The 17,350-nt window shown below is 42.3% G+C and overlaps 1 protein-coding gene and 1 pseudogene across 1 annotated transcript in view; both read right to left on the bottom strand.

Annotated features, from left to right (window-relative positions):
* Positions 1-2,750: 2,750 nt before the first annotated feature.
* LOC120632456 lies at positions 2,751-2,902 on the bottom strand (annotated as a pseudogene).
* A 762-nt stretch (positions 2,903-3,664) lies between these two features.
* Positions 3,665-17,350, bottom strand: part of LOC120632257 (protein serrate) — a 33,623-nt gene continuing 19,937 nt past the window's right edge. Inside the window, exons 7-11 of the mRNA XM_039902079.1 lie at positions 13,443-13,538; positions 12,916-13,374; positions 6,140-6,363; positions 5,728-6,054; positions 3,665-4,349 (exon numbers count right to left, since the gene is read on the bottom strand). Of these exons, the coding sequence (XP_039758013.1) occupies positions 3,843-4,349; positions 5,728-6,054; positions 6,140-6,363; positions 12,916-13,374; positions 13,443-13,538 (1,613 nt within the window). The 3' untranslated portion in view covers positions 3,665-3,842. The remainder of the gene's footprint in view (positions 4,350-5,727; positions 6,055-6,139; positions 6,364-12,915; positions 13,375-13,442; positions 13,539-17,350) is intronic.

Below are 17,350 nucleotides of genomic sequence, written 5' to 3'. Positions count from 1 at the left end.
ATATATGTTACTTTAGTTTATTATTATTATTGTTGTGGATTTATTTAGTTAGTTTTTTTTTTTTAAACTAAGCTTAAAATGTGGTCAGTAGATGGCTACGTATTTCCGTGGTGTTACCTGGTACAAGGTGCCAACTGAAAATCAGCGCTGTATGCTCCCACTAGCGCATGCAGCACAATGCTGAGCTGGCACCTTTTTTCTAGGTTGTGCCACACATAACATATGTGGTGTTGTGAATATTGTAATGTGTGGCGCAATGTAAAAAATAAATGTTTCTTTCTTTCTTTCTTTCTTTCTTTCTTTCACCTTGGAGACCTGCTGTGGATATGGGTACGAACCGGCGCGACATCTCCACGTACAGGATGTACCTGAATTTTCAAGGTCCGCAGAGACACCGCCGCAAATGCGATGCTCTTCGCGTTCCGAACCATATCTCCCTTCTATAGGATTCCATGGAACTCGAACACTCAGGCAGAAAAGAAAACTCTTCCCGGACCCCTCGGCGGCGTCTTCAGGCCACTTTGGGTTACCCCGTCGAACACTCGCTTTGAAACGAGGGAACGATTATTGAAACGGTTCCGCTGCCGGGTTCCGGAATAGGAACCGGATTCCCTTTCGCTCAATGGGCGTTGCTTTTCACAATAAAGTAAAAGTAACACGCCGCATCGACATAAGATCTCTCCTTGAGCTTAGGATCGACTGACTCGCGAGCAACTACTGTTCACGCGAAACCCTTCTCCACGTCAGTCCTCCAGGGCCTCGCTGGAGTATTTGCTACTACCACCACGATCTGCACCGAAGGAGGCTCCAGGCGGGCTCACGCCCAGACCCTTCTGCGCTCTCCGCCGCGCACGTCCTACTCGTTACGGCATAATGATGCGTCTTAGCGCGTCGCACGTGCCCGTACCGGTATTGTATAGGCAAAACGCTTCAGCGCCATCCTTTTTCAGGGCTGGTTGCTTCGGCAGGTGCACACTCCTTAGCGGATTCCGACTTCCATGGCCACCGTCCTGCTGTCATGAGCGACCAACGTCTTTCATGGTGTCCCATGAGCGTTTTTTAGGCGCCTTAACACTACGTTTGGTTCAGCCCATAGCGCCAGTTCTGCTTACCAAAATTGGCCCACTTGGCACCGTCATCAGATCTCCGGCTTCATCGTTCGAGTAAGACGGAGTTCTCACCCATTTAAACTTTGAGAATAGGTTGAGGTCGTTTCGGCCCCAATGCCTCTAATCATTCGCTTTACCGGATGGGACTGTTGTATCGACGCCAGCTATCCTGAGGGAAACTTCGGACGGAACCAGCTACTAGATGGTTCGATTAGTCTTTCGCCCCTATACCCAGTTCCGACGATCGATTTGCACGTCAGAATCGCTACGGTCCTCCATCAGGGTTTCCCCTGACTTCGACCTGACCAGGCATAGTTCACCATCTTTCGGGTCCCAGCATCTGTGCTCGGAGCGCGCCTGCATTCACGGATTGGAAACGAGACGCCTCGGAAGTGCGGGAGGCCGATCGGGACCGGCGCTCCATCCTCCCTACATTCATTTTCGTTGCGCCTTTCAGTTTTGTGACAAAGACAACTCAATGACTCGCACACATGCTAGACTCCTTGGTCCGTGTTTCAAGACTCTCTCTTCAAAGTTCTTTTCAACTTTCCCTCACGGTACTTGTTCGCTATTGGTCTCGCGGTAATATTTAGCCTTAGATGGAGTTTACCACCCACTTAGGGCTGCACTCTCAAGCAACCCGACTCTGAGGAGTGTCCCTCTCGCCGCCTCGCTCCGTCGCTACGGGCCTGGCACCCTCTACGGGAAAACGGCCCCGTTCAAGACGAACTTGGACAGGAGCGGCGACGACGAGATAGCGGAACCTCCCGAACACCACATCTCCCGCGATCAATAAAACCGCGCGATTCAGTGCTGGGCTCATTCCTGTTCGCTCGCCGCTACTAAGGAAATCCTGGTTAGTTTCTTTCCCTCCGCTTACTAATATGCTTAAATTCGGCGGGTGATCCTCCCTGATCTGAGGCCAACGATAAAAGTGGAGGCAGACGCGATATGCGTCAGCTAGACGGCGCCGCTCGCTCTCGCGCCGGCGCCGCGACTCCGCCTCGCGAGTCCGGACGTCGAGTCCGCCTACGGAGTTTTCAGATTAGATTACTGATTCGATTAGACTACTACAAGCTACAAACAACGACATACGACTAACGGCAACAACAACAACAACAATATCAACAACAAAGTGGTGTAGTGTAGTGTTGTGTAGTGGTTATGGGTGCGGTTATCAAATGAATTGGTCTTCACACCGAAAACTCATTGTCGAAATAATGCGCAGAGCGTGTCGTTAACGCGACGCGTCTCTCTCGTAGGCGTCTTAGCGCACGTTTCGCATGCCCGCACCGTGCGTGCGTCGCAGGCGTACGCCACGCATAGCGCACGTATCGCGTTCGACACTAGATCGATTAACCGTTAACGGAAGGGTCGATCGATCGAAGAGATCGTGCGCGCGCGTAGCGACGCTGCTACTGCACCCACGGCTGCTGCTACGGGCTAGCGGCAACGGCGCCGAGCCGGCGAGAGCTTGACGCGCCTCGAACGACACGCACACATTATTTCATTCGTTATATTTAAACGGACCGATTGGCGCTAAGCCTCACGGAGCCGCCATGTGTCCGTGCGCGCGTCTCGCCCTAATGAAAGGTTGTTGAGTCGCGCCCACGAACAGTGTGGTATTCGTTTTTATGCAGCCGGCCCTCAGACAGGAGTGGTCCGGGATATTTCTCCACGGACCGCAATGTGCGTTCGAAATGTCGATGTTCAAATGTGTCCTGCAGTTCACACTATGACGCGCAGCGCGTTCTTCATTGACCCGCGAGCCAAGTGATCCACCGTCCAGGGTAATAGTTTAACATTTCTGTTTCATGGTATATTATATACAACGTTTTTGTCATCATATATATCCAATGCGATCGTAACATAACGACTCTCATCTTAACGGATATAAAGATAACAATATTGGGGTGTCCGAGTAAAGACAACCGACGGACCGCGCCGTGTCGTCGATTATATTGGCTAGTGTCATTGTGGCGACAGCTGAACGCAACCGACAGTCCGGCGGACCGATCGCGACGGTCATCCTTATACTAGACGGGTTTTTGTTTTTGTTTTGGTTTGGTCTTTAACATAATCGTACAAACATGGGTGCGCATGCGCGTTTTACCGCGGCGACCTCGGATTGGATATATTATGTGGTCTCTTAGTTCGTGGGAACTGGGTATCCACGCTTCTGAATCCGGGAAATCTGGAATATTATAATTTTGCATTCATGACTCGCGATGAAATGGCATCGAAGCAGTGGCGTGCATAGAGGGTACACAGGGTATGCAAATGATATAAAATGAAGAAAATCTCCAGTACGAGTTATAAATCCTTAAGGGAAAGCTTTTTATAACTACATCATCCTTAAGTTTTTTATAACTCGTGCTGGAGATTTTCTTCATTTTACATTGATTGTATACCCTATGTATACCCCCTATGCACGCCACTGCATGTAAACATATTTTACTACACTGAAAACTGTAAAGGAAATCGGAAATTAAAAAACAAAACATTTTTATTGTTTTATTACAACAATTTCTTTCTTTTAATTTTTACAACCTTCTTTACAAAATATAAAATCGTATCCACCAATCTCTCAATATGACATATAAAACTATTAACTCTCAGTTAGATCACTTTTTTAACACTATTTACAAAAATACATATTTACAAGACACGAGCATTCTAAACACAATAAATAAACCCGCACACTAGCACGGTGAGGCGCCGGCGGCGGGCTGGCTACACCAGCACGGTGAGGCGCTCGGGCGGCGGGTGGCGCGCGGCGGGCGCGGGCGGTGCGCGCTTGGCGGGCTCGTCGCGCGGCGTCAGGTTGCGCGCGTCCGCGTTCTGCGCCTTGTACAGCGAGTGCGCGCGCAGCGGCTCGTCGGCGCGTAGCGGGTTGGCGTACCGCCGCAGGTTCTCCTCGTTCTGCAGGTTGTTGGACTTCTCCTCGTCGCGGCTGCGGCGTGCGCGCGCGGCGGCGCGGCGGCGGCGGCGCAGCAGCAGCGCGCCTGCACCCGCACCCAGCAACAGCAACGGCGCGCCGGCCGCCAGCGCTAGCAGCGCGCCCGCCCCGCCCGCGGCGCCGGGCGTGGCGGGCGCGGGCTCCGCGGCGGGTAGCACGCGCAAGCGCAGCGCGGCGCCCAGCAGCGGGTGCTGCGCCAGGCGGCGCCGCGCCACCAGCTCGCCCAGCGCGCGGACGGCGCCCGCCAGCGCGGCGGCACTGTCGTCCTCGTCGCCGGCCCACTGCGCAGAGAAACGATTGAGCTGAGTGCTCATACTTGCCTAATTGACTACATTCGGATAGAAAATCTTCCAGAAGAAAACCAAAAGTATATACATATATTCCATCATCATCATCATCATATGAACCGATAGACATCCACAGCTGGACATAGGTCTTTTTTAAGGATTCCCAATTTCCATTCCATATTCACGGGCATTATCAATGAGTACCGATGGGTATTCTTCAGGGATTTATTTAAGGAAGCGATACATTCAAATCCAGCGTTATCAAAAGCGCAAGAATGCAATGCCTTAAGGGTAAAATAAAAGGTGAGGTAGGTTAACGCAGGTATAATATATAATAACAAAAAACTTATTTTTACATCGCATATAAATATTCTATTAAATTTTCCAACATCCAACTATCAGTCGCTTTTATATATATCAGATGCATGACGTCACCTTAGAAACTTCAAATGCCATAAAAACCAAAAAAGAACATCAGCACGTGGTATCCAGTCATATTACATATTTTATGTCATAAATTGGACTTTATCATTCATTTATCATCACTCCACGAAGGACACACACAGACTTTAGAAAACTTTGGAAAACAGCGCCGGCAAAGGCTCGTGGCCTATAACAGTTTCGCCGATTAAATCTACGCTGGCATAAGAATTCTCGAGGACGAGCCGAATATATTCAGTAACCTTATTGAAAACATCGGTGAAAGATTTTGAAAACTCTGTCTCAAGTGGGCTAGGTTGGCGCGGTCTTTATTTACAAAAGTAATGCTGTTGCCTGTCAAGTCTCGCGCCTGCTCTGAACTCTTTGATATGTGTGCGGGAACGATATACTCGTTTGTAATGCACGGGACGAGACGCGCGGGGGGCCAGGCGGGTCGACGGGGACATTGCACGGTCACGACGGCGAAAGGCACTCGCAAACGGACCACCGACGACGCGATCAACGATTTTATAGACAATTGTTACCAACGTTGTTATTCTCATTATAACCAGCTTTATATACAGTCCACTTAGTTTCATTTATATACACATCAAAGCGGCCGTGAGGACGCCAACAATATGGGCAGAAATTATTGATTTCTTTAGATATGCTAGCGCTGCAGCCGTGTCGCAAGCGGTATAATGTACGTAATCTTCAGGAGAGCTGGTAAGAGCTGCCTGAGGAAAATTACGATAAATTGATGTTTATCCTATCCTTGCCTCATTTTGACGGTTTTCTTTGAAACTAGACTTTAATTTATAAAAGTTATACGTATGTAAAAATAGAAAGCCATGATCCATATGAAGAATACGGGTGCCAAGTTCAGTAGATAATATATAGGCAAAAGGAATAATAGCTAACAGGTATGCGGAATAACAAAAAGGCAACTGACCAGCGCGAGGTCGAGCGCGTCGTCGTCGGGCGCGGCGTCGCACAGCAGAGACAGCGGCGCGGGCGGCGCGCCCGCCAGCGCCGCCGCCAGCGCGCGCCGCAGCGCCGCGCACGCGCGCTCCACGTGGGCGCCGGGCGCCAACCGCTCGCGCGCCAGCCGCAGCCGCGCGCGCGCGCAGCCCGGGCCCGGCGCCGCGCCGCCCGGCCAGCATGCAGCGGGCGCGCGCAGCGCCGGCGCCTCCACGCGCCGCCCCGCCACGCGCCGGCACTCGCCCAGCGCGGCGCACGGCGCGCGCAGGCACAACGCGGGCGCGGCGGGGACGCACACCTGCAGCGAACGCATTGCGTTACATCGTGTGGCGGAGGGAGTCTTTGTTCATGAACAGTTGATGGTGTGCAGTTCTGCTGCGTACCTCGTCGGCGCGGCACGGCAGCGCCTGCGGCGCAAGGCAATCGGGCAGGCCGCACCACAGACGTGTGCAAGCGGGCGCGCCCGCGGCGCAGCGGCACGCGTTGCAGCCCCACCACCACGTGCCGTTGTGTGCGCCGCACGCGCCCGGCGCCTCGGCCGGCTCGGCACGCTCGGTGGCGTCGGGCTCGGGCGCCGCACCGCTCTCCGCGCCGAGCCCGGCCAGCACTGCGAGAACGAGGCTTAGATCAACATATTGTTGGTAGGTAGATGCCTAGGTTTTTAAAACTGCCACAAAACTGATAGCCAATCAGTTTTTGAAATTTGCGCACCAATCATTGTTTGCGATTTTTCTGATTCGCATTGAGCCTAAGTGATGTGCATTCATATTAGCTATAGCTATCGAAAGATTCACTAAGATTTAATAAAGGTGTATATCTGGATGTCGTCGACACACATGTGGTACAGAAAGGCTATTATATTTGAATTGGTGAAAAAAGTATCGACGACAACACGCTGCCTTGTGCTACGCCAGTAGGAGTAACAAGAGGAGTGAGTTTCCTTAGTGCGTGTAAAATTATAAAAGTAAAAACTAGTACTTTACGTGCGATTGAGGTATAACTTTTATTATTATTCTTTGATGAAAGAGTAAAATATGCCTGGGATTCCGCCATTTTATTTAATATTCACTATTTCATTTAATTTTCTATTTAAAATTCATTAATATCACTATAACATTTTATAAATATTTTCATTTGTTAAATAGAAATTTGTTCACATAGATCAGCACATGTCAATATAACCTTGTCATTAAATATAATAGAATGTCGCAATCGTTATTAATTTATTAATAATTTATTTATTACAAAAGTAACAAATAAACAAGTATATTTAGAGATTTTCAAAAAACCTTGCAATTTTAAATTTATTTTTTAAAGTTATTGAATTTTTATTCACTATGCTATTCACAATTGATATAAACAAAAAATATTGGAAATAAATAATCCTACTTGATAATGATATTTGCCACTAGCTGACATATACTTACGACTGATCCAAATTATTATTTTTGACGTGACAACGTCTTATAAATTGGTTTGCCGGGTGACACTTCAAGAAACTGCGTTACGCTCCGCTCACGTTATGCGCTCACAATGAGAGCGAGTGAGAGGCACGCGTCCCTTCCACTCGGGCATGGTTAGCCCGCCTAAGAGCGAGAGAGACAGACATAAAAAGTGAAAGGCACGCGTCCCTTTGTAGTAAACGCTGTTTCATTGTACGCAAATGTATTGCAAGTTATTGTATGTATATTTGTATATAAATACGTATGTATGTGTAAAGGTAAAAATAAAATTTTGTTAATATGAAATTCAGTGCGAGATTCTTTGTATAAATTAATGTTTTAAATATAATTCTTTGTATAAATAAATGTTTTAAATTGTTACTATTATTTCATCCTTCTTCCTACTATACGAATGAATATTCTCATTAAAATTATTTTACCACTCAAAGTCGTTGTCACGTAAAACTTTCGCCCGTATACCGACTTTACAGGCAACCAATTTTTAAATAGCGGAAACTACGCAGACGTCTGACGTAAACGTTACTTCCGTCAAAAAAAAAAGTGTGTGTACTTATGTACACGCGTTAGAAGTTATACTTCTTTGGCGTATGGTAAAACTAAAACTAAAATGCAGTAGTGATTAACGATAAATATTAAAAAAAAAATATGTGCGTGTACTAGTGTACACACGTAAAAAGTGAAACTTCTTAAAGACCTTATTTTTCGATAAATGATCTACTGCAACTTTACAGAGACTGGTTAAATAAAGTTAAATTAGATAAAGTTTAACAAAAGGCTTTTATTATCATGGACATGAATACAAATAATACAATTATGTCATTTAACTTTATTACTACTAAGATTATTACAGCTTTAATTTAATTGTAATATTATTATTATGGCTTATGGTAACTGAAATATGAAATATAAATATAAATAAATAAATATACTACGACAATACACACATCGCGATCTAGCCCTAAAGTAAGTTTGTGTTATGCGTACTAAGAAGACTGAACAATATTTTTATGAATAGCTAATATAAATAAAATACTTATAATATACATATAAACACCCAGACACTGAAAAACACTTATGTTTATCACGCAAACGTGGGAATCGAACCCACGGCCTTGGACTCAGAAAGCAGTGTCGCTGCCAACTGCGCCAGTCGGCCGTCAAATATTGTTTACATTCCATAAAAACTCCAGCAATTTTAGTGCCGGATCTTGTTGTTAATGTTTGAGGACTTTTTTTTAATAATATATAAAATTCAAATAATCTTTCAAAAATTCAACTAGCTTCAAAGATTTTTCTGATGCAGATCGGTTTTTTATCACTATTGCAACCGAGTAAAGAGGCACGAAGAGGGAGGAGGAAGAAAAAAATTAATAATATCGTCCAACTTCTGATTTGGAGATATATAAAGTGCAACAATCAAAATATTCATCCTATTTTCCATTTGGCATTGAGCCATACATAAGTCAGGAGAAAGAACATAAAAATCTACCGATTAAGTTACAATGTTAACAACATCATTAGTATTATGATAAAACTAAAATGCAGTAGTGATTAACTATAAATATTCTTCTTCTCAGTCGGTTCGCTCTTGTCAGAGCGGTTTTGGTCGTCACTTTAGGGCACTTAAGAGAGGAGTGGCGACGAATAGTCAAGCACGCTTGACTATTCGTCGCCACTCCTCTCTTTTATTTAAAAAAAGATTTTATTCAAATAACAAAGGTTTTACGAACGTAAAAATATGACATGACAGTAAAAATATGCAATCTGTAACGAATAAGACGTCAGCCAGTGCACCGACCACAGATTATAGATAGACAATTTGTCAAAGCCAAGCCAGGTTTGGTACGTCAAGCTAGCCAAAGCCCGCCATTTTTTTGAAAAGTATTAAAATATTTTGTTGTACTAATATTGTTTTTATTTGCGTATCCGTTACAAATCATTAATCATTAAGGCAAGGAATTAAATATTATTAATAAATATTTCAAATAAACTATTTTATATTCGTAGATTCTTCTCGTAGTGACTGAATACATCGCACGTGAGTACCAAGAGGTTTGTTACCACAAACCTCTTGGTACTCACGTGCTAAAATCCCTATCCCTACTAATATTATAAAATTGAATGTAAGTTTGTTTGTTACGCTTTCACGCAAAAACTACTTGATCGATCGTCATGAAACTTTGTACACATATTCTTGGAAGTGTGAGAAGTAATATACGATACTTTTTATCCCGACATTAAGTTCGGTTCCTTTGGGAGAGGGGATGAGTGTTTGACGATTTTACACTATAGAGTACTTATATTTGTACTATAGAGGTTATAATATGTGTTTAATTTTGCCCAAACTGTGGTTGGAGATAGAGGACAGAACTCCTCAGCGGACAGCAGCAAACCCCTCATTTAAGGCTTAGCGATACTACACACTTTAATTTTTTTTGTTCTACAACTAAATTTAATGCCACATCAAAAAAAAAAATTTGTTGTGTATGGAAATAATGTTCTTTTCAAAAAATAAATAATGTCTTAAATTTTTTGATTTGTAGAAATATAAATTGCATTTAAAACACTTTTGTGACCATCTTCCATTATACACTCCGCTACACGAAATTCACCTACTGTTGTCTTTTATGAACTTACAAATTCGGACTATCTAACTGTCATATTAATGCAAGGAGTAATAATACTAGTAGTATCGTTTGCATTGGGATAAATAGCAACTCCTACAGCTTGAAGATTTGGTCGTTTATATTGAATTATACAATTAAAATGTGGTATACTAACTGAGTCATTGTCATCCAGCCAAGTTTCATTTAACATCAAAAACTACTAACCCATCTAACACTTGTAACGCGTGATATAGCGACGTAACCTAATGATAAAGGATGTTTTTTCGTGACAACGTCTTATAATTCGATGGAGCCGGCTGCACGCACGAAAAAACATGACGTATGCGGCGTTACCTAATTTTTTAGAGAAATAGTGGAGGATCTTCTCGTGATAGGCACTGCTGTTTTACTTATTTGATGCGCAGCGACTTTTCTTCGAATTTTTTGACCAATCTTCAATGAGTTCGGGAACTCAAGCCACACAACATTTACGTGTCTATCATCATTATATAGAATATAAACTAGCCTATCAACAGCCCCATTTGCTAAGCCATCAGACAAGTCTATATTTGTTGTTATCATGTAGAAGTTCGTTTACCACGAATGCAGTTTCGTAAGGTAACCTCCAGTATCAATTGATGACCTTTTGTGTAGTTTTTGAAGGAAAAAAGTAGTTTGCTCTGCCAAAGTACAACCAGTGAATACATCTTTCGCTATTGAGATTGTCTTTTCTTGTGCAAGATTTTAAATTTTACTACTATATCTTGTTACAGCTTCATTTGTATTTAATAATCGGATCCCATGTCGACATTTAGTTTCAGCTAGTTGAATAGTTACAATACGTTATTCTAATAAGTTTAACTCGAAATCGTGAAGTTGTTCACCATTCCCAATTTGCCACAAAATGTGCCACAGCGAAGCGTGGCAGGGTATAGCTAGTATATATCGTCTATACTCTATACTAATATCTATATCTATACTAATATATAAATCTATAGAGTTTTTTACGGTTGTTCCGTTAAAACTATTAAACTATACATCCGATTGAATTGAAATTTTGCATCCATGTAGAAGATACATTGACTTAATGGATAGGCTAACTTTTTTATAAGTTTTAAATCTCCGAAGTGTATAGCGGGGGAGTTAATGATTAGATAAAATCATAAAAAACTAAATTTTGAATTTTAACTCTTTTAGACATGAAATTTGGACAGATTTTTTTTGGGCTATGTTACGAGCAAACAAGAATGTATTGAATTAAGTTTCAATCACAAAATCGGTTACGGGGGTGCTTATGAAAAAAAAAATGAAAATTTTATACTAAAATTCCCATAGACTTAAAATTTAATAAAAGTTTCTTGTTTGTTAAATAAAGGTTTCTTACTATCATAATTTCGAATAATTTTAGCCCTAGAGGAGATTGTGGGGGCGTTAAAATTATTTATATAAATATAATTGTTGATAACATCCGAGAGGTTTTTTTATAGTAATAAATGATGGACCAAGCTGTGGTAACCTAATGGTTAGTGAAAAACCATAATTTGTTACATAAACAGAGGAACACTTTGAATGCCATGCCAGGAACACATCCTATGAAATGACACCCTTCGGACTGGAACGCAGCTTAGCAGCTTAAATAGGCATGGGGGTAGTAGGGACTTCCCTGGACTAGCTTGGCCACAAAATGCTTTAATAGGTACTACTACTAAAACTTCAAGTGCGGAAGAGTCTATGTAAGATTTGTAGGCAATGATTGCAACTATCTATAATTTCCAAATAATACTGGTTGCCTCTGGAAAAAGGAGGGACATCTTTAGTGCTAAAACACATATCTATATATAAAAAAAATGTTATGTTGGTTTGTGTACGCTTCAAAAAGTGAAAAAGTTCTGCAATGATCGGGCTGAAATTTTAGCATGATATATAATACGCATCAAGGATTATTTTTATCTATTTTTCTCAACCATGCAATCACAGCGAAGCGTGGCAGGGTAACTAGTATATATATGTATATATTTCTCAAGACTTTTTAGTATTTTTGAATAATTACTTAGGTCAGAATTATACTATAATTTGGATAAATAACTATTGTAAATGAGTATTTGCTGCCCATTTCAATCATGTTGCATTCAATTTGTACCCAAAAACACTGAATAAAATTAAATATACCGTGATAAAATTAAATAAAAGACATCCGAACAAAATAAACATCGTTGCAAATTCAACTGAAATAATTTCTTTATTTTTCTTCTGGCACTCTTAATGTTGGTATGAGTAGAATAGTTATGATATTTCTCTATGGTCATTAGTTGTTTTTTAATATTGTTTCTCAGGTGACTGCGCCATTACTGTTGCGGTTGTCAGCGACTATTTGTTCTGTTACGAAACACGTATTCTAAAACTTCTAAATATAAAAATACTAGAATATACAACTTGAACATAGTTTTCGATTTGTGTCACCAGTTATGACAACTGGAACTAACTTTAGGATGTAGAATTCAGGTGTCGGTGTGCGCGCGCATCGTAAAAATTCACTCTCATAATTTATCTCCATCGCGCCAAAAGAAGTATAACTTCAAAAATCTTAGTTTCTCCCTAGTCGTGCCTAACGAAGTTTTACTTTAATAACTTATTCAGGCTAAAAATAATAGATACAATATATGCATGAATGCCCCATTTCCGGAAGGAAAACCTGTGTTACAAAGGGTAGGTCCTTCCTGATTTTACAAAGCAATGCCAAAAAGCAACAGACTGGCGACGATCGTGAAAGTTAAAACTACCCGTCAATCACTGATGGAGATATAAACGAAGTATTTGCGCTCTTCTAGGCCTCAGGAGATACAAAATTTTATGTTTATTTAATAATTTGTGATATATAAGTCATAATATCAAGGAGAGGAACCAGCATATTACGGGCAATGTCATCGCTACTGACGGCATTGAGCGTTACGGACGCTAGTACGTTCTTTTTAACACCGCATGCATAAGAACTTGGAAATAGCTAATTTTTTGTCGTAAATGTATGTAAGTGGACGATGATTAATGTGACATTGGCTCGACTACAAAAATTCGCTCGGAAGCGGCACTCACGCTCCAGGCAGCGGCGTGAGGCGCGGCCCGGTGGTGCGGGGCACTCGCAGCGCGGCGCGCCGCCCGGCGCCGCCTGGCACGCGGCCGGCGCGGGGCACGGCGGATCGCAGGCTGGCTCACTGCAGCTGGCGCCCGCCCAACCCGGCGCGCACTCGCACGCCCACCAGCCCGCACCGCCCACGCACCGCGCGCCGTTGCGGCACGGCGCCGACGCGCATCCCGGCGCCGCCCGCTCGCACTGCGCGCCTTCCCAACCCGCGCGGCACGCGCACGCGGCGCCCACGCACGAACCGCCATGCTGACACGCGCACGCCGGCGCCTGCGCGGCCGCATCGCACGCGGCGCCCGCCCAGCCGGGCGCGCAGGCGCAGTGCGCGCGTGGCCCGTCGCGCACACAGCTGCCGCCATTGACGCACGGCGGCTCACACGCCTCCTCGTCGCGCGCCGCGCACGCCTCGCCTGCAGCAGAGAGCGGCGTCAGTACCGCTTGGCCGTCCGCAGGAGACGGCCGACGCCGGCGCACTCACCGGTCCAGCCTTCGGGGCAGATGCAGGAGAAGCCGGCGGGCGTGGCGACGCAGGTGCCGTTGTTGACGCAAGGGTTGGGTGAGCACTCGTCCAGCTCTGCGATAAAATGCACACGTGAGTTTGAAATCAATTGAACATTGAGAACAAGTTAGACATCAAGTTAAGTGTTCCTCAACGGCGTATGCAATGCCCATTCACACCCACACGTACTGTCTTGTAATTTACAGAATCCAAATATGATAGTACCGTACGAAAAGCTGAACTTGGTCGACTACTTAGAGACTGACAGTAATTAACTAACGCTAAATGAAAAAAATAACTTTGAGTATGTGTGAAAAGGGTTGGACCCAAGATCTCCTAACCTGAGAGACTTCGTAGGTGATGTCACACTTGATATTACTAGCTTGATTAAATACTTTCACATATTGCCTATCTTAAGGTAGTTTTTGCACCTTTGTCAACAAGATTTTTTCAAGGTCTAACAATATTGCAAAGAACTTTTTGCCATCCGGCGGCCCATCTGCTTAGTCCGTCAAATCTAAACTTATAATAAAACTGTAACTGGAAGATTTTTGTACATTTAATTTATCTTGAAAATTTGACCGGCGGATGCTTTATAATCGATACTTAGTCCAAAACAGATTTTTATTTAATTTTGAAGTGAAACTTCTTTATCGGGGTTGGAAAAAAATTTAATGTTACATTTTTCAGTTACGCCTCACATTGTTTCGTTACGCGCCGCCTTTTTCTTGTCCCAACCACCTACAATATAGTCTGGAATAACTTATAGGTTTATTTTTATCCAGGAAAAGAAAACAGCTTCTATAGGATAACATCACTATTTTTTCCGCATTTGTCTTTCAAAATCGGCGCAACGGAGTTTTAGATGGACGTGGTTTTTTGGATAGGCATAGTTTAAATATTATAAAGCTATAAAATTTTGTTTTGAGAGATTCTGATCCGTGCGATGAGTGAACGGTAAACGTTACGACAAACGACGGAGTATGTAGCAAGTATATCGGAAATGTCGTTGATTCTTTAAAGTTATATAAAACAGTCCGCGACAACATACGACTATTTTTTGAAGTCGACTCATTCGCGGACGAAGTCGCGCGGGTGCGCTAGTATTACCATAAAATACTCAGAATTATTTTAAGATCTTCGATAAAAATTATTCATATTTATTTACTGAAATAAATAATTATTGTGCGATTTAATTTATTTCTAGAATATTTGGAAAAGTTATGTATAAAGGACTATGCTCCTTCATGATGAATCATAGAGTTAAAAGGAATGAACAAAATGATTTCCAAAAAGAGAATTCCACCAACATGGCAGTTTTTATGTTGACTATGAACATAATTTCACTTTTTGTTCAAAAAAAAAATTATTTATTTCAAGTAGGCCTAATACAAGCACTTTTGAAACGTCAAGTCTGTCCGTGTGTAGTGACTCTACCACCGGTTCGGAAGGCAGATTCTACCGAGAAGAAGCCGGCAAGAAACTCAGCAGTTGCTCTTTTCCAACATCAAAAATTTACATTTTACATTTTAACATTCATTTTTCTATCTTGTGAGAGCTGAAAGCGGAGCAAGATGCTTCCAAGCAACCTAGTCATTAAGAAATTCATCAATTGTATAGTAACCTCGCTGTAATAAATGTGTTTTAACACATTCTTTAAAATTATGCATTGGTAGGTCCAAAATTACCTTAGGAATCATATTATAAAAACGTTTACTCAATCCCACAAATGACTTCTGCACCTTTCGCAGACGATATGCAGATGTCACTAATTTATGAGCATTTCTTGTAAGTCGACTGTTTATATCCACTTTTTGTTTATGAAGACTAATATGTTGTCTTACAAATACTATATTGTTATATTATAACAATATATTTATATTGTGAGGCTACCGTAAGTATACCTATTTCTTTAAATTTTTCACGGAGGGATTCACGTGATTTAAGTTTATATATTGACCGTACAGCTCTTTTCTGCAATATGAATATAGTTTCAATATCAGCAGCTTTGCCCCATAATAAGATCCCGTAAGACATCACACTATGAAAGTACGCGAAGTAAACAAGTCTTGCTGTTTCTACGTCAGTAATCTGTCTAATTTTCCTGACGGCGTAGGCAGCCGAACTTAGTTTACCTGCTAGTGTATCTATATGGGTACCCCACTGAAGCTTACAATCCAAGATTATGCCCAGAAAAACTGTGGAATCTTCCATTTTTAGTGATTCTCCATTTATTATTATATTTTTATTAACTTTCTTTACATTTGGTAAAATAAATTCCACACACTTAGTTTTTTTTGCATTTAAAAGTAAATTATTGACAGTAAACCAGTGCGACACATGCGACATAGCACGGCTTACATCGTCAGACGTGTCTCTACCTCTATCAGTTTTAAAAATTAGAGATGTTTCATCTGCAAACAGTACAATGTCACAGGTTTCACTGACATGGTTTGGTAGATCATTTATATACACCAAAAATAGAAAGGGACCCAGGATTGAACCCTGTGGGACACCCATTGACGTAGCCGACCCCTGCGACTTAATGTCTTTTATGCAAACCCTTTGGGTTCTGTCACTGAGATAAGAGGCAACCAAATTTAGTGCAACGTTTTTGATACCATAATGGGCTAGTTTAAGAAGCAATGTTTTATGATCAACACAATCGAATGCTTTGGATAGATCACAAAAAACACCAATGGCATTCTGCGAACGTTCCCAGGCATCGTACACATGTTTTAAAAATTTAGCGCCTGCATCCGTAGTGCTACGACCTTTAGTTAAACCGTACTGCTCCGGATGTAGTTAGCTATTTACATTGAAGTGATTCAAAAGTCGATTTAATATAATTTTTTCAAAAACCTTACTAAGAGCTGGTAAGATTGAAATGGGTCTGTAATTGATAAAGGAAATACTGTATGTACTATTTTCTATGATATCTCAAAGGCTTTTGATTATGTATCACTCGGTTTTCGAAAAGATGCGAGTATTATGGCCTACGAGGGCTATGTATTACATGGTTACAAAGTTATTTGAAAGATAGGAACTTGTTGAAATATCAAGGCTGAAACAAGTATTGACAAAGTTCTGTTCAGACCAGGAAATAAATTAGTTTGGTGTACCGTAGGGTTTTTGGGCCACTAATATTCCTGATATACATCAACGATCTTCCTGATTGCACTAAACATAATTCAAAATTGTAAATTTCATTTATATGCCGATGATTTTCAAGTCTATTACTCTTTTGAGCCTAATGAGTACCAGGTAGCGGTTCAAAAGGTTAATGAGGACCTTCAACGAATAGCTGATTGGTCTGATAGTAATTCATTGGTACTCAATCCCTGCAAATCTAAGCTTATAGTATTTGGCTCTAAGATGCAATTAGACAAAGTTAACTTTGAATCTGCCAGGGTTAGTCTCAAGGTTAACAGGTTGGAGTTGTAAGCAACTGTTTTTACAGATTAAAGATATTTTATAAAATTCGCCAGTATATTAGCCAAGAAGTACGTATTGGGTTGATAGAAAGCCTAGTCTTGTCCAAATTAAATTACGCGGATGTAGTTTACGGACCTCGGTTTTTAGTTAGAACAAGGAAACTCATCCAGCGGGGTCCAAAACGCGTGTGCACGCTTCTGTTTTAGCATCCCTGCAAGAACTCATGTTACGCCTTTTTTAAACGTGCATGGCTTGTTAAAAATGAGTTCTAGGAGGAAGGTGCACCTTGCTAGTTTGCTCTTTGAACTTTTCAAATGTGGAAAACCATCATATGTGTATAACAAACTCAGAAGGATTTACGAAGATAGAGAACAATTTAGGTGTACACGAAAACTTCTGGGCGTCACACGTCATTGCTCTGCTTCCTCCAGAGGGAGTTTCAAATATTCCGC

This window comes from Pararge aegeria, chromosome 19, assembly GCF_905163445.1.
Source record: "Pararge aegeria chromosome 19, ilParAegt1.1, whole genome shotgun sequence".
Classification (NCBI taxonomy): domain Eukaryota; kingdom Metazoa; phylum Arthropoda; class Insecta; order Lepidoptera; family Nymphalidae; genus Pararge; species Pararge aegeria.
This window is presented reverse-complemented; position numbering and strand designations above follow the sequence as displayed.